The sequence below is a fragment of the Dreissena polymorpha genome, chromosome 14 (genome assembly GCF_020536995.1).
Source record: "Dreissena polymorpha isolate Duluth1 chromosome 14, UMN_Dpol_1.0, whole genome shotgun sequence".
NCBI lineage: Eukaryota > Metazoa > Mollusca > Bivalvia > Myida > Dreissenidae > Dreissena > Dreissena polymorpha.
This window is the reverse complement of record NC_068368.1, coordinates 42,742,189-42,760,868: the sequence shown is the minus strand read 5'-3', so window position 1 is coordinate 42,760,868 and position 18,680 is coordinate 42,742,189. Positions and strand designations below refer to the sequence as shown.

General features: G+C 38.1%; 1 protein-coding gene and 1 long non-coding RNA gene across 2 annotated transcripts; both read left to right on the top strand.

Moving 5' to 3' along the window:
• The first annotated feature begins 552 nt into the window (after positions 1–552).
• LOC127857320 (uncharacterized) lies at positions 553–15,379 on the top strand. The gene is made up of 10 exons (XM_052393726.1): positions 553–1,107; positions 3,664–3,853; positions 6,371–6,524; positions 8,477–8,702; positions 9,648–9,713; positions 10,046–10,137; positions 11,393–11,607; positions 12,008–12,865; positions 13,972–14,186; positions 15,137–15,379. Exons 1-10 carry the CDS (start codon positions 553–555, stop codon positions 15,377–15,379), a joined length of 2,814 nt encoding a protein of 937 aa, XP_052249686.1.
• A 1,892-nt stretch (positions 15,380–17,271) lies between these two features.
• On the top strand, positions 17,272–17,669 carry LOC127857807 (uncharacterized). The gene is made up of 3 exons (XR_008038645.1): positions 17,272–17,313; positions 17,407–17,511; positions 17,617–17,669. It is a non-coding gene; the product is annotated as an uncharacterized LOC127857807 (long non-coding RNA).
• Positions 17,670–18,680: the final 1,011 nt, after the last annotated feature.

Sequence of the window (18,680 nt, the reverse complement as noted above, 5' to 3'; positions counted from 1 at the left end):
GTAGACCCAGATGAGACGCCGCACGATGCGGCGTCTCATCCAGGTCTGCGCTGTTTGCTCAAAGGAATTTCTGTAAGGAATATTCTAAATATATAAATAAATATAGTAGACATCCCTAATTTTGGAAATAAATTGATACAGTTAAGAATGATGGGAGAGTCCACTAGGCATAAATGGGTTAACAGGCATGATTCCAGCAAAAGTCAATTATGGGTCATGGATCGGAATATAAATATTACAGTAACGACTCGCATGTTCGTAGAAAAGTAATACAGATGTGCCATTTCCTACATTTCGATTTCAATTTACGTTAACGAGCTGCAAACGAGACCAATAAGACCACATATACTTTAGTTAGTTAGCCTTATTTTGGAAAAATGTAGCCTTTTTATATTTATACAAAATGCACACATGTTTTCTTTGACCGTATGATCTTAAAAAAGACCGAATATTGTAAGCTGAACAGGCTCAAAGCTCTAGATACTATTCAGCACGAGTCAACTTGAATGTGAGTATGGAGAGACATTAAGAACAAGTCAATTAAATGTGAGTATGGAGAGACGTTTAGAACAAGTCAACTTGAATGTGAGTATGGAGAGACGTTTAGAACAAGTCAACTTGAATGTGAGTATGGAGAGACGTTTAGAACAAGTCAACTTGAATGTGAGTATGGAGAGACGTTTAGACCAAATCAACTTGAATGTGAGTATGGAGAGACGTTTAGAACAAGTCAACTTGAATGTGAGTATGGAGAGACGTTTAGACCAAATCAACTTGAATGTGAGTATGGAGAGACGTTTAGACCAAATCAACTTGAATGTGAGTATGGAGAGACGTTTAGAACAAATCAACTTAAATGTGAGTATAGAGAGACGTTTAGAACAAGTCAACTTGAATGTGAGTATGGAGAGACGTTTAGAACAAGTCAACATGAATATGAGTATGACGAGACATTTGGAACAAGTCAACCTGAATGTGAGTATGGAGAGACGTTTAGAACAAGTCAACTTGAATGTGAGTTTGGAGAGACGTTTAGAACAAGTCAACTTGAATGTGAGTATGGAGAGACGTGTAGAAGAAGTTGACAAGTATACTTGTGAAAAACACGTATGTAACAAGTCAACAAGAATACGTATGGAGAGACCGATTTAAACATGTCAACATATACACGTATGGAGCGACCTTTCGCATCGAGACACAAGTATTCGTATAGAGTTACCTTTTGAAACAAGTCAACAAGTGTTCGTATAGAGAGACCTTTTGAAACAAGTCAACAAGTGTTTGTATAGAGAGACGTTTGAAACAAGTCAACAAGTGTTCGTATAGAGAGACCTTTTGCAACAAATCAACAAGTATTCGTATAGAGAGACCTTTTGCAACAAGTCAACAAGTGTTCGTATAAAGAGACCTTTAGAAACAAGTCCACAAGTGTTCGTATAGAGAGACCTTTTGTAACAAGTCAAGAAGTAAACTAATTGAAAGATCTTTTTCAAAGCACGATACATGTGTTATGTTTTAGTGGAACATAGAATATTTTTTTCACATCATTTGTCTGAAATATTGGTGTTTGAAAGAAGCTAAAATATACCAGAACACACCTTATAATCAAATATAATCAAACTGAAACTTAAGCTTAATACGAAGAAGGAAACATTACTAAAGCTTAAGTCCTTTATTTATGCGAATCGACCAACTGTCCGACAGAACAAAAATGCACCTACACATTACATAAGCAAAAACAATCAACAACACAGAAACGAACACGAATAAAACTGGGGTCACATCGTTGTCTCGGTAAATCCAAATAATTTGAGTTTAAACCAATTTAATGGAGGTCAACAATATAAGTCGTGCTTTTTGTAACATATTTTTATGAATGTGTACAAGCCTTATATAGGCATGACAAAACAGTATTCCTTTCATCTTGAAGCCACCATAGCCCCCATGGGTTGTACTAATATAATCAGCTACATTAACCCTTTACCACTTAGATATGTATTTTCACGCATTTGTAGTCCCTTGGATAGTTATATTTTTTATTTAAGACCTTTCTTACTAGATTCAAGTTTTTAAGGCTTAATTTCAAACCCTTCGATACTGAAGAGCAGCAAACCGCATAAAACCTGAACAGACTGAGTTACTCACAGGCTGTTCTGGTTTAATGCTGGTTGCAAAAGCCATTATCACTTTGCTTCTAATGGGAGAAAGGGTTAAAGCACGGTCTGCGCTTAGTGCCCCCCTTATTATTGAATTAATATCAGCAGCTACATGTACCTGCAGGTTCTGCCTCCCACATTGTCCTCAAGGTGGGTCATGTTTTGCTGTATTATTCGCTTCTGGCGACTGAACATGTTTGTAGCAGTAACAGATAATTGAATTTGGGAGGTAAAAACAAAAGCTGAGATCTCAAAAATGTGTCTCAATTCCTACAGTACTAGTATATGGCATCATAAGGAATATCAACACCAGGGTTTGTTTTTAATTATTGGCATAATGCTGAAAAAATACTTTTGAATCAAATGAAAACCTCTGAGAAATAAAATATGACATATAATGTTTATATACAAGTAATGCGTTTCGCGTCAGTTGTCTTTTGTAATATTGTTTTTTGTTCCACCAGCAGACACATTGGTCTGTTCCGTCCCCAAAGGAGGATGTTTTCTTTTCTATAACTAATCAATCTCAAAACCGACTGACATATTTACTGATTTCAATTTGAATATTCTATAAACCCATTTATGCCTAACATTTTATTCCCCGAATCTGTGAACACTAATCAATTTATCCCGTTACTTAAAACAGATGACGAGACCAATATTTCACTAACTGGAATATAAGTGTCACACCATATAGTTCAACGATTTTATATAAGGAATTAAAATCAGTATTCGGTCGGCTTATCTTGATATTATTGAAAATAAAAAGCATAGGAACATTATAGCTAAATTACGTTTGCCATTTCACAAATTATTAATTGAAACGGTTAAACACCAGATCATTTTTAGAGATCAACGTAAATGTGTTTTATGCAACCTTAATGATATCGAGGATGAATATCACTTTGTTCTTACATGTCCTTACTACGCCTATGTTATACATTAATTCCAAAGAATTATAGATTTCGCCCATATATGTTTAAGTTTATCGACCTACTTAATAGTTCAAAGAAAAAAGTGTTAAGAAAACTAGCCATGTTTTGTTTAAAAGGCTTCTAAATGCGAGAAAATGTCCTATAAATGTAGTATACATTATATATCTTTCATAAAGCCAATAAGGGTAGAATAATGTCATACTTGTTGCAATCATTAAACAACGTTTTTACATTATGTGGTCATCAAGTATTAACCTCTTCCATGTGACATTCTCACTTAAACATGTTGTATTTCATTCCCTTTTTAATCGATCTTCCTTCAAATAATTATGTTTTGTATTTAATTGTAACGCATGCTGTTATTGTATATGTATGTTAACGACGATGAGCTGTATATATGCTTAAGTCAAATAAACTAGTCTGCTCTGTTATGTTCGGTATTTATGCTTAGTTTCGGCAAATATTTTTTGTTAATGTTTTGCAACTTTATTTTAGTTATCAGAATATATTTCATTTGAAAAAATATAATAAATCTCATTATTATCATAATTATCACTTTCTGTTTAAAATAGGAAATAAACTCCAATGCCGTGTTTGCTGGGGTGGGCGGAGTTTATGAGGCCCCGTTCCCATGGAAACGCTGGAAGAAGTGCGCGTGGTTCGAGGCGGCTATCGCAGTCGTGTCGCTCAACATCCGGTACCTCGACAAGTTGGTTCCCGGCTACCGGAACTTCGATCAGACCTTTCATACTGACTATATAGGTACGTGGATCTGGAGATGTAAACATACACAGATTGTGTTGCTCACACCATTGGAATGGTTTGGTCAAGTAGACCACGCATGCAAATGGCGTTACTGTTAAGGTTCAAAATTAAAAAACAAAACCAAACATTCTTATCAGTGATTCTTACATACTACTTAATCCTCTTCAGCACTCCACAACACGCGATATTGAGCCACATACTAAAGTTATCTAAGTGATAAAATGAAATAAATAGTTTATTTATTATAAGTATTCTGCTAAAAGTTTTGAATATTTTTAGGTTTATAACTTACCCGGTACTTAAAACATTTAAATGCAGCGTCGTGTTTTACCTAGAATGCGTTTTTGTTACAACGCACTGCAAATTGGATAGGGGCGATACAATTTCTTATAACTATTGATTATTGAAATAGAACGCTTTATTCAAGTTTTAATTTACAATCGATCGTTGCCAGAATGTTCTCCTTTTATCTTCATATACAAATTGTCATTCATTAAGTAAAAAACAACAGTATAATTATAAGAGAAATTATATTTATATTGTAGAAATGATATTGTACATATGTGACTTCATTTTTATAAAATTTCCTTGCGATAAAATACACTTGATATTATAATACACTATTGCTTAGTTCCTTTTGTCGCCAAGAGTTCCATGTAATGAGCGTGTTGATTGATTTGAGATGTTTGTCTGTTGATAAACACCAGTTTTTTCATTGCTGATAAAACGAATTTTAATCTTCTGGAGCTTAGTTACGACCTGACTACTCTGGTGGGAAATTTAATAAGTGATTTAATGTTTTAGTCGATTATACAAAAAAGTAATGTGGTGATAACATCATGCAATTCCAATGGTAAAGCACAGGCGCTCGATGGCAATGTATTTTTAAATTTATTTATGTTTAGTTACCCGTTGTTTATTATAATGCATACACATACTAAATCAATAAAAATCTTCCGACAAACGTCTCTTAAAAAAAAGATAGTTCGACTATGTATATAGATAATCAAACTAACTTTTTTTAGAAGACGTTTTGTTGGAAGATTTTTATTGATTTAGTATGTGTATGCATTATAATTTTTTATAATAAACAACAGGTAACTAAAAATAAAATTAAAAAAAAAATAAAAATAAAATAATAATAATGTATTGCCATCGAGCGCCTGTGTGGTAAAGTGCTTAATACACTCTCAGGACTTTTAAATCAACAGTTTTCTTGAAATGTACCAACCATGATACTATTTAACCCGCGTCGTGCGAAAAGGGGCTGTAATGCTTTATGCACGTTCACGCCGTTTGGTCTGGACCTACCCTGTCCGATAATCACGAAACCTTGCGTTACTTTAAAGCGGTCAGCTTAGCTCCTTGCCAGCCTGTGCGGCTGCGAAAGCTGGTCTAGCTCTACAATAGCCGCATAAGACTCATTTTCGTATGACGCGGATCATACTATGTTTTTCGTTGACTACAATAGGAATCCTGCTCTGCCACGTAAGACGTTCTGTTGCATACCACATGGGCTATAACCCATACACGGCTAAAGTTCACCTGTTCTACAAACTAATTCAGTTTATATTGTAGTGCATGAATATGCAAAAATAATGCAATTCATAACAACTATTCTCTAGGCTTAAAACGATTTTAATTTTACTTTATATTCGGCTGACGTATGTATATTTTAACCCATTTATGCCTAGTGGACTCTCCCATCCTTCTAAATTGGATCAATTTCTTTCTAAAATTAGGGATGTCTAGTATATTTATTTCCATATTTAGAATATTTCTTACAGAAATTCCTTTAAGCAAACAGCGCAGACCCTGATGAGACGCCGCATTATTATGCTTCTCATCTGGGTCTACGCTGTTTGCCAAGGCCTTTTTTCCAGACGCTGGGCATAAATGGGTTACATATCGTACTCATACAAAACTATTGTGTAGGCTTTATACGAGTGCAATTGTCATGCAATAATGCTGCGCCTGGTTCATGTATAGTTCTTGATATCGTACTCAGAGAAACAATAGGTTACCATGGACACCGTTGTGTAAACTGATTATCAATAAAATTACCTCATAACATGTCAGACGATGTAGAATTCTGCAGATACAACTATAAGCGCACATAAAATCCTGATATATAAGAGATGACAGCCACGTACATAGCATGACTGGATGCCAAATCAGACTCGATCTGGGAAAACGTTAAACTGGGATCATGCATGTGCGTATAATCTCATCCAAGATTAGCCTGTGCAATGCGCAGGTATATCTGAGACAATCCTTAACGCACATGAATTAGACCCCGTTATCCCTAAGCGAGGCTTTATGCTTTTTTTTTCGACCGTACGTCGCGTTCTTGTATCACGGGCTCAACCCCCACAGTGGGAGCGTTCTGTACTTCTCCACCAAAGACACCAAGGACTGGTTCTACCTAGGAAACGAACTCTATAGTATTTCAATAAGCCTGAGGCTTTCGATGCAATTGATCTAAAACAAATAGGTTAAACTAAACTATTTCAGGCTGTTTCAACTTCAAGCTGTGGCGGTTCGGTGAGTGGATAGACCTGGTAGTGGACGACCACCTCCCCACCCTCGACAACCGGCTCCTGTACTGTCAGGCTTACGGGAACCCACGGGAGTACTGGGGACCCCTGGTGGAAAAAGCGTATGCAAAGTAGGTGCCCCGCTCCTTGCATTTTCATTAAATAATTAAACTCACCCTTAAGTTGTGATCTACCCTGAAAACCCGTTTATTGCATCTTAGCCCTGCATTTAATCGTCGCGCCTTGTATCTAAGCTCCGCATTTAAACTCTATCCCTTTTCGCATTTGAGGTCCTCATTTCACCACCTTCTCTGGCATCTAAGGTCCGCTTTTAACCTTCGCATATTGCATCATAGCCCAGCCTTAAACGTCGGCACCTTTCATGTTTACTCGGCCCTAAATTTTCGTCCTGTGCATCTTAACCCCGCCTTTAACCGCCGTTCCGTGCATATTTACTCAGCCTTTACTCCAACTATTGCATCTAAGCTCCAGCGCCCCTTTCATCTTAGACCCGCTCTTACAGCTTATCCCACGCATCTTAGTTCTGCCTTTAATCTCATTTATTTAATTTAAACACCGACAATAAAGTCCATCGATTGCATATTAGCCTAGTTTTTAATCTCTGTCAGTTGCGGTGCGGGTCGCGCTGTCCACGTTTGCGACGCTGGTTCAATCCTAGCGTCCTCTGGGAGTTTGGTTGAAGATCACCTCCATTTACTACGATATCCCCACCCCACAGGAAAAAAAAAACAACACGAAAACGAAATACTTTTTTTTAAAACGCCTTAAAAAACGCAACAATTATTCACATGAGCCCCAACTTTCGTGAGCCCTGTAAGTAATAAGTATGAGTGCCGGGAGACATCCAGTTCCTTACATTATGCAACCTCAGGTGCGGAAGAACAAAAAACAAATAAATAAATAAAATTGCACACAATACTTGTTCAATTCGCCTGATAAATCTTCGCAACTGATTGAGCCTGTACGTGTGTTGCTCGTAGTGAAAGTGAATTAAAAGATAGTGCCACGCCCTTTTAATCTTAACTCCAGCCAAAAAAACATCACACCATGGACGTCGGCGTCAGCTTTAATCCCGACTCTTGCATCTAAAAATGTCAAAAGACACCATCAATAACAGCAACAACCAAATATAGCGGAGACAACAAACACTGAAAAGTCGCCAATTTTAACCACACAACAGCAACAAACAACAAAGCAATAAAATTGGAATGCAAATACAAAACAACAATAATCAACATCGATGTCGAAGACGCCGCCATTTCCCCTTCTCTTCCACTTCTTGAAATTCATTAATCAAAGTCCTGTAAGGTTTTGGAGTCTGAAACTCGCCATTTCACAAGACTAATTCGTTTTACGCGTTGTACGTTATATGGCCTCCGGTTAATGGATGAATTAATGGCGACGGGAAAACGTCGCAGATGGTGCCATTATGTTTAAGGAATGTGCACTTATGTAGGCCAAGACTTTTTACAATGAAGAACGCTTGATGCGATAGATTTAGATGCGTGCTTTCTCGGGTTGCACTGGCTAATCAGGGACGACACTTTCCGTCTAAACTATATGTTCGTTAAGAAGATAACTCTTTTAAACGAAAAAAATCCACAAAAGTCGGAGTGTCGTCCTGATAAGCAATTGCGGACCGCACAGGCTAAACTGGGATGACACTTAAAGCACATGCATTCAGCCCAGTTTAAAGCGAGGCTTAGTTATTGACGAATCCTCGTATTTCTACGATGATTCAGTCCATCAAAAGCAATAAAAACAGACATATTTAAAAACAGACAGAACTAACAAAGAAACAAACAAAATAACAACAAACATTACAACATAAAAAACTTACAACATCCCGCCCAGCCACAAAGCGAAATGGTGGTATCTCAAGTAATAAAATCAACGATCTACTTTTCATATATTCGCAGACCGAGCCCTTTATAATATGAGCCTCGTTCTTGAAAAACTGGTCTCAATGCACTTGCGTAAAGTGTCGCCACATATTAGCTTTTACGCACAGGCATTTAGCCACGTTAAAAAAAAATAACGCGTCTAATTTATATCCCTGCAGGTGCAAGAAAACCTATGAAGCTAACGAGGTGGGCCGTACAATGGACGCGCTGACGGACCTAACGGGGGCGGTGTGCGAGTACTTCACGCCGGATATCAACCCTCCGGAGAACCTCTTCCACCTGCTTTACAAGTCGTGCGTCAACCGGTCGCAGATGGTCTGCTGGCGGAACGACAAACTCCTCACTCCAACGGGATTTACTTATGACCTTCACCCCCAGGAACAGGTCAGAGGTCCAATCTGAGATTGCTTACGCAATGAGGGTTGGTGTGTGTGTGTGGGGGGGGGGGGGGGGGCTAGCTTCAAGGTTTGTAGATTGTCGGACTGTCATTCCGGAGGGAAAGGAGAAAGTGAGCAAGAATTGCAAGGCCAGTCAATGAACTTGTGTGGGGCTTTGGCATAAAATTACTCCTGGGGCCGTTGTAAATTTCAAAATTGTTTTAATTGACCGAAAAACTATAAATAAATCTATTTTTTATAATTTATGTAGCATGATCTGGGACATGTGTGTGTGTGTGTGTGTATGAAATAAGAAATATATTTTAATTTGCTGCGCTTCTGCTTAGAGCTTCATGTTGCGTTGTTTATTGCCTATTAAGTTGTTTAACAACGACAACTTATTTCTCTGTTAACAACTTTTATTACGTGAGCTTTTGAAATACGAGCCTCGCTGTGGAAAAACGGGGTTTCAAGCATGTCAGTCCGGGGTCATCCCAGATACGCCTTTGCAGGCCGTACAGGCTTATCAGGGTCGAAACATTACGCTTTAATAGCAAAGTATATTGTAAAAGAAAATCCAGTTTTGGTTTAATGTGTTGTCCCTGATAAGCCTGTGCGGAATGGCTAAACTGGAAAGACAATTCCATGTATTAACCCATTTATGTCTAGCGTATAGAAAAAAGGCATTGGCAAACAGCGTAGACCCAGATGAGACGCCGCATGATGCGGCGTCTCATCAGGGTCTGCGCTGTTTGCTTAAAGGAATTTCAGTAAGAGATATTCTAAATATAGAAATATATATACTAGACATCCCTAATTTTAGTAATAAATTGATCCAATTTAGAAGGATGGGAGAGTCCACTAGTGATAAATGGGTTAAGCCATATTTCCCAGAATGCGGCTCAATTATGAATTATCGTGGTTACTTGGGAAAGTTCTCCCTTTGCTTCAGGAAGAGATACCTGCGATACAGCAGCAGACGGTTCGCTACTTGCACGTGCTTACAGCGGCCACAAAGGTAACGGAGCACTGACGTCATTAGCGTTGCACTTGCAGTGTTCCTTAAACACAGACAAGTGGTTATTCTTTTATTCTTGTTGTTTTGAAACTGCCCACATAATGTAAGATCAAAATACTGCTTTCTAATCATGACTCGACCATACGCGCTTAGGTTAAAAAGTAAGCCTGCATGCCCAATTTGTACCTGTATGAAATTTCTTTCTTATATAATTGTTGAGCAACTTGATTTTTTTACAATACAATGCGCGTTCATAACAACAGACTGGAACACTTAGATTGCTATAGACGATGGCTTTACGAGGTATTTGTAATTATTATTATTTTTTTCAGTTCCCTCTGTCGGATGGTCGGATGATAGAAATGGTCCGACTGCTTTGTCCTTTCACCGGTGAACCGGTCTGGAACGGAAAATTTGCCGAAAAGTACTTTGTTCAATAGTGAAATACATAGCTAATTTAACGGGGCCTATCTGGGTAGCGCTCTAGGAAAATGGGGCTTAATGCATGTGCGCCAAGTGTCGTCGACGGCACTTTCCGCCTACACTTGCATTCAACAAAGTTTCACCAGTACTTGGCTCCTTTTTTTAGTAAAGTGTGTATCCCAGCTAAAATGAAGAACACACTTCCCAATGTGAATCGAACTCACGACCTTCTTATACCCAATGCTGTTTAAAAAGAGTCTTTATCGTCAAAGTTTTACGGCGTCCTGTCTGGTACGTCATCGAATCGCCTAGAGGACGCTATGGTTGCAGCAGCATCGTGGTAATAAACCACGAGCACGTCGTAAAAACACACTAGGATAGCTGTACGTTCTTGACATTGTCCTTAAAATATCCCTATGCGTTCCGTATCGGAGTAATGCATCTGTATTAAGGTGTCGGAGTGTTTGTTGTCGCATTCACGTCGCCGTATAACGCCATGACGAAGTAAGAGGGCCGCAATGAGGCAGCGGTTAGGTACAGTAAACGCAGTACCTGAAGAAATATAGGGGACCTAAAAAGGTCGTTGCGGTAACAAAAACAGCAGGGCGCATGTGTGAGGGATAGCAAAAGATTATATAAAAAGTGCATTCTTTAAAGAAACTCATTTGCGTTCTTATTGTTACAATTTGCGTTTCCAATAATTGAATGACCGTGTGTCAGTCAGTTCAGACGCCTGTCCTGTGTAACAGATATATTATTCAAACAAGATCACTCTGTTATTGATGTAATATGATTAGCCCCGTGGACGTTGCCTACAAACTGCCACAAAAAACGGCTCAGAAAATGTTTCCGTGAATAACAACATGTACATGTAGATTGATTAAGTTATGTGTACTCGAAATGGTTCTTACAAAGACCAAGTAATTTAATTCAGAAGCTCGTACACTATGGTTTCTGTTAAGATTCAGGTATTTACCTTGTTGGTCATCTTCCGTCTAGATTTAAGAACTTTTCATTGATCATTACAGAGAAATGTTTTCCCATATGACAAATTAAATTAAACCCGTTGCGGATGTTAAATTATACCATAATTGAGACGTTGTCTGGGAAAAAAAGTCCACACAGTCTAATCTGGGACGGCAAAATAAGATTAGAGCGGAAAGTGTCGTCCCTAATAAGTATATGGCTCTTTTTACACACGCATAAGCCCTGTTTTCCCAGAACGAGGCTCATGTTATGTGTATTTTTGATTTCAGAGACGAGATCTCCTGGGGTACTGTGAACACGGAGTTCATCAACAAATACAAGCCCCTCGTCAACAAAGAGACGAGCGAGTACTGGATGACCCTCGAGGACTTCCGGTGTAATTTTGGGGGCCTTGTCGTCTGCAGTAGCGACATTCCGTACACGACCGAGGGCCTTGTCACCGACCGATGCTACCGTAGAATGAGCGAGGAGGAAATTAAATTAGGTACATACCGCCCCCTCCCAGGCCATCCCACTTTCTAAATTTCATCGAGGCTCGTAAATGCGATTTTCGCTACTTTAACCCATTTATTCATAGTAGACTCTTCCATCCTTCTAAATTGGATCAATTTATTTCCGAAATTAGGGATGTCTAGTACATTCATTTCTTTATTTAGAATATTTCTTACCGCAATTCCTTTAAGCAAACAGCATCATGCAGCGTCTCATCTGGGTCTACGCTGTTTGCCAATGCCTTTTTTCTAGACGCTAGGCATAAATGGGTTAACATATAATATATCAGAACTTTTTTGGTTTTCATAGCATTAGGAAAGTCTTTTTAAAGTATGAAACGTTAACAGTTCGTGTTGATACACAATTATAGCATTATAATCTGGTTTCCATAGCAAACAACAAGTGGCGCAACATCGAGGGGAAGCAGCGGCGGCCCAGCGGAGTCTCCTACTTCAGCTTCCACCGAAACTCGCATCCGCACGTGGAGCGGAAGAAGAAACACAGCGCACACGCCAAACTCTCGCTAGGCAAATCCGCTAGCGAAAACTCGGCGTCCAACGAACCCGGGCTACTAGTGCGTGAAAATTCCAGAACCGTCAAAGTGGACAATACTTATATTAACAAAAGTAAAGAGAGATCAAGAAAACAGTCTCACCAAATGAAACTTGGTGGTGGTGGTGGTTCCAAACATAGTCATAAGAAATGCGCTCTGATGGACAGAACGAATGATGCTGATGCATCGAAACGGGAAGCAGTGTTATGCGAACGGAAGTACAGTGCTGATGCTGGGCACCGATCTATCGGCCATGATGCATGCGTTCATCTTTCATGCCTTGGACCAGCGAGTGAGGACACGGAAAGCTCTGCGGGCTCAACAGGCTCGACCTGTACATTAACAAACCAGGACGGTTGTAAGGAGACCGTCTCCCGCCCGTCATATGCCGCTCACCGGAAGGGGAGCCTTGACTACATGCAGGCGCGATCCGATAGCATCGCTTCCACTTGTTCCGCCATCTCTGAGTGCCAAAGCACATTTTCCACGTCTGATATCACACTGAACATGCAGTCGGGATTATCGCGGGAGAATTCCTTGCGGCGACCGAAGAGCGCTCCCGGAACTTTTGTACGGAACGCTTCGTCTGGATCCCTGCCAAACATGGTGGTCAACAATTTCATGGCGTCCTCCTCGGACAATTTCCGGTCGCATGGTTCCTGGAGGTACATAATCGAGTACAAGGGGAAATGGGACAGTAAGTTCCTGTTAAAATTTCTTTAAAAACAGACATAAAGTCGCAAATGAAAACAGTTTAAAAATCCATTTTTATAACTTGTTTGCCATTCGATTGTTCTTACTGTGACTGTTTATTTTAATATTAGGACGACTGCAATTATAACGATAATGTCCAGTTTCTCAAGCCGATGTCATAACCGGGTTACTCCGACCTTACGTCACACTTGCGTAGATTTTTGACGAATATGTGTGTCGGACGTAAGACGAACCAGCTCGCAAGGTCACCACAAACGACACAACTGTCACTAGCGCAAGCGCTTAAATTTATGCATCGGTCGTACGCCAAACACCCGTCGTAAGGGCAACGTGCGCATATCGTGTTTCGAACTTACGTGCAATGCACGTTGTTTTACTCGGCATTTTCCCATCGACGTCTTGCTTGAACCGTGCGACAAATAACGTTAATGTTACCGAAGCTACTTTTATCAATTAATCTCGATGACTTAGTCAGAATGTTTATTTTGCCTACACATATCTTTTTTCAAGTGCATACGAAAACCAGGTCAAAAGTTCAAGTCTTGGACTAATCGTGTTATCCTTCTCAAAGCCTCAGTTTGACTCAATCTCGAGTGGTCGTTATTTGTATCTGGAACATCAACTCCGTGTTTAAATCTAGGTCAGATTGGGCTCAAAAACTATTGATTTTACCTTTATTGTTTTTCATGAGCATCAAAACTGAAATAAATCCACTTTGAAAAAAAAACAACAACACGCATTTAATTCCACAAAACATACAAATGCTTCATAATTTCTATCTCTCAAGGGTATATCGTTGCGACGAGCTTGTGAATATATCGCGTAAACCGGTCGACAACGGCGCGTCCGACGTCGGCCTCTCGGAACGCTTGCATTCTGCAAAAGTTTTCAACTAACGCATTCGTTTGTCTTGCGATCTTAAAATCGTATGCCATTCCCTCTGTCCGCGTTTACGATAATCAGCGAAAAATATATGGCTTACTTGTGTTGCGACTGATGATGATGACGTTGACTATGACGGTACAAAATTTAATGTATACACAACATTTTTATCCGAGTGCACTCAATGCAATATTTCGCAACTTGCAGAAAGCGAATCCGGTGTTAGCAGCGTCGACATGAAGCTCCATATGAGGAACCCGCGGATACCGCTGCACGTGCTTCACCCGGACGCCATCAATAGAGTGGTCGCCCCTGGATACCACGGCAAGAGTCACGTGATTATCTCCCTTGTACAGGACTACAGACATGGCGCTAAGACGGCGAATAGCCTCCTCATGCCTATCGGCTTCTCCGTGTATAAGGTGAGGGCTCCGTATTATTAAACAAATTTTGAAATACTGTAAAATCATTTATATTCTTCGACAAGAAATCTCGTGTTTTAAAACAACGATTTTTTCGTTTACACATAGATTCGTTGATTTCTGATTTTTGAGAAACAATTGCGTCAGTGATTTCCCGATGCGCTTTGTGTGAATTTTTTTTGGATCTGTCAACACATGAAATCAACGATCATTAATGTCCCACGAATATTAACTATTTACAGTACTTACGTTGATATGTTGTCTATTGCCAATTACAAGATCTGAATTAATGTTGGTGCTGACCGTCAACATTCCGTTGGAGTTATAAAAAGAAAGATCTTACGAATATTTAGGCTGGTATTAAAAGTTGCTCAAAGTTTACTTCTACATATCAAGAAATGCTATTAAATAGGGATTTGGAAGAGTCTTGTCTTTGAATAGTGTGGAAAATAACATTTGACTCGTTAAGTAAGTTAACTAAAGCCAGTAAGCAAACCTTCTTACCTTTTTTTAAAATATATTAACAGAAATAAACAAAATAAAAATCGCCTTACAGGCACATTTTGAAGATGTGTTGTTATTTTGCACCAGCTTCAATAATAATATAAAGTTAGTAATGCTTTCTTTCCCCAACGATCGTTCTCATTCATATTATTTTAAGCAACATAACAAAAAATGTATATCATGTAAGATAAAAGTTCAGTCGTAACTTAATCTTGACGTGATTTCTTTTCAAAAAAACCGAGCCGGTAAAATATGTATTAAAGATTAAATGTTTATCTTAGTTTAAGTCACAATTAAAATTAGTGATATATGATCCCAAAATATGCCCAGTGCAGTTGATGCGCATGTACTAGCTTATATAAGCGGCAACTCGACATTACGATTGCGGTCACGATAAATGTTTAGTCTTTTTTCACTTATAAACTGAGTCAAATTTTATTCTTTAGACGAAAAACCCGGTCCGGGATGAAAAGCGCTCGCTTTCAAAGTTATCCTTGCTGGGGGAAGTGACGTCATATAACGATAACCGCGAGATCTCAACGAGATTCGACCTCTCTCCCGGAAGTTACTTCATAGTGCCTTACTGTCTGTCCGACAACCACAGTGGTCAGTTCCTGGTTCGAGTCTTAGCCGAGAAGGATCCAGTGGCCGGGAAAACAGGCTGGTTAGATGTGACGTCATATCCGTAACGTTTGACAGCTTTCTTAATTCGTGTGATACGGGTTACAATTCTGTGAACGGCATTGTCATATATTCGATAAATGTTCTAATACTGTCAAATTAAAAAACACACTAAATAATGAAAGATATTCAGTTCCTCGACGCTATTCTTGGAAGGCTCTCGAATATTTAACAAAAAGATAAAAAATGATAAACCTATTTGAGTCGTTTCACAAACGCAAAGCCGTACCATAACAGACAAAGTTAGTAACTGTAACAGTATTTTTCTTCCTTTATGGTTTCTTTCGTTTAATAAAATCGCTGCGTATCACGAGGTCACGTGACGTAATATCTGATTTATTCTACATCTGACGCTACATTTTATTCGTTACAGCGTGGTCTCATAACCAGCCGCACGTTAAGAAGGTCCGAGGCATGTCTCCCTGCAGAAGAACGAAACTGGCTCGTGTGACCCAGCAGTGCTTTGATAGACTTTTCTTTCTCATGATTTTCATGTTAAAAACACCACAGTGTAGTTCAAATCAAACTGGCAAGGATCTGGAGATACGTGTACAAGTCATGGAACACATTACTACAGACATCTTCGTCTTTGTTTAGTTTCCACACTTTTATTGGCAGTCGTTATTACATACACATACGTACATATGTAAATGATATACGCAATTGATGTATATGAACATTATAAAGGTTTAAGAAGTGATACATTCGCATAATCATGAAACACAATTATGTTCGGTAGTTAACAAGATTACATTTTTCTGTTATATATTGTCGTATTATCATTTTTAACATGTACTAATTTTCCAGATATATTTTGGATTTAATATAGGGCAAATGAGATTTGATTTCGAATTTTCTTTCTTTCATGGTGCTGAGCTAAACGTGATTCCAAGAAGAGTCATTAAAATGGAAGCGCCGAGTATCTTATCACATTTTAAAGTGTTTATCAATATATATATATATATTTTTCACAATAAGCGTAGGAAAGTGACAATTGGCCGTAAAATATTTTCATAATTTATTAGTATTGTATAACCTTAATTATTTCTCAAGGTAAACCATATATGTACGTAAGTCTCGGCATGTTCTGACAAAAACTTGTTGTGGATTAAAAATTGGTTTGCGTTTTTAAGCAATTTCTGCTTTTTACTTTTAAATATAAATTATGTAGTTATGAACTGTTTTCGTCAATTGTCTTGTTTCCGTGTCACACGATCGTATATACACATTTAAAACAAGAGATGTGGTAAAAACGTTTATAAAAGTTGGACTTTTTTGTGTTTACTTTGAAATAATTGTTTTTCAGCCAAAGTGTAAATTATAACAAGTCCTCTATTGCAATGCACATCGATTCGCAAATTATATACAAAATGTACTTCAAAATGTCCTTGTTCTTTAATGAAGTCTTTGTTCATAAATAAGGATTTAAAAGGAATGGTTGCCACCACGAATTAAGTCTTAACTAAGTCAATTAAAGTTTGTATTAATATCACGGTGAGCATATAATATATGACAGGAATAGTTGCAACCACTGAAATATGTCTTCAATAAGTTGAGGACATCTTTTTGTTATAACAGTAAGCATCGATAACTGGAATAAGTCAAAAATAAGTCTAGGAAAGTTAATATATCAATAAAATCATATTTAACAGAAGTTACAGAACTGGTTGCCACAACTGAAATTAATCTAAACTAAGTCGAGAGAAGTTATTATTGCTTTCCAAGCGAGCATATATAACAGGAATGGATACCATTACTAAACTGGACTTAGTCGAGTTTGTAATAGCTATCACGTTTTGCATATTACAGGAATACTTTCTTATACTGAAACACGTTCAAACTAAGTCGAGGACAGCTTTTATTGCTATCACAGTGAGCCTATATAATAGGAATGGTTGCCGAAATAACTCGAGGCATTTCGCGACACTAGAACGAGGGTGAGGTCTAGGACTAGAGTTAAGATCGTTCAAGTACAAATTTATCACTAAAACGGGGGTGAGGTCTAGGACTAGAGTTAAGATCGTTCAAGGGTGAGGTCTAGGACTAGAGTTTAGATCGTTCAAGGGTGAGGTCTAGGACTAGAGTTAAGATCGTTCAAGGGTGAGGTCTAGGACTAGAGTTTAGATCGTTCAAGGGTGAGGTTTAGGACTAGAGTTTAGATCGTTCAATGGTGAGGTCTAGGACTAGAGTTTAGATCGTTCAAGGGTGAGGTCTAGGACTAGAGTTTAGATCGTTCAATGGTGAGGTCTAGGACTAGAGTTAAGATCGTTCAAGTACAAATTTATCGAATTTAAAGTTGCTCTATTTCTACTACTTATTTTAGCGCTGATTTTTACTTGTGTTTTTTGCATATGCTTTAGTGGCAATCAAATTGTTGTACATTGATTAAAGCTATATCATATATGTTTGCATGACAATATGTATGTATTATATTCACCAAAGTTTAGCATTTATATAGGTATGTTCTCTGCGTACATTGCACATTATACAATGTGAAATTTTAATTGTGTATACATATTTTATTATGCACATAAAACACATTAAATGTTTTCCTTTTCCAATATTATTATTCATATGTCAAAATCTTACAAAATATTCAGATCGTATTACAATTTTTAACATATAGCAAATTATACATGCTAAATAAGGAAATATACAAGAAATATAATTTTCTAGAAGCACAAATGTGTTATGTTTTATTCCATTCTGTATTATCTTGAAATACAAGTTAAGAAGTATCTATTTTTGGATGTTTCTCGATTTCGTATGTCACCCACGTGATAAATTGTTTTAAAATCACGGAACATTGCAGCGATTTTGTTTCAGAACTTTATAGACACACGTTTTTGGACTACTGGACTAGGCTTTAAATAACAACGCTTGTTAAAAGGGTCGCTGTAAAAACTTATACATTTTTGTCCCCTACCGGTTTGCGCTCTGTGCGTCTGTCTGTCTGTCTTGTCTGAGTCTGTCTGTCTGTCAGACTTTTCTGGATCCTGCGATAACTTTAAAAGTTCTTAATATTTTTTCATGAAACTTTAAACATGGATAGATGGCAATATGGACATTATGCACGTCATTCCATTTTGTTCCTACGTCAAAAATTATGGTTGCTATGGCAACAAATAGACTAGAAATACTGCTGAAAATGGTGGTTTTCTGGATCCTGCGATAACTTTAAAGGTTCTTAATATTTTTTCATGAAACTTGCAACATGGATAGATGGCAATATGGACATTATGCACGTCATTTCATTTTGTAACTACGTCAAAAATTGTGGTTGCTATGGCAACCAAAAAAAATAATAAT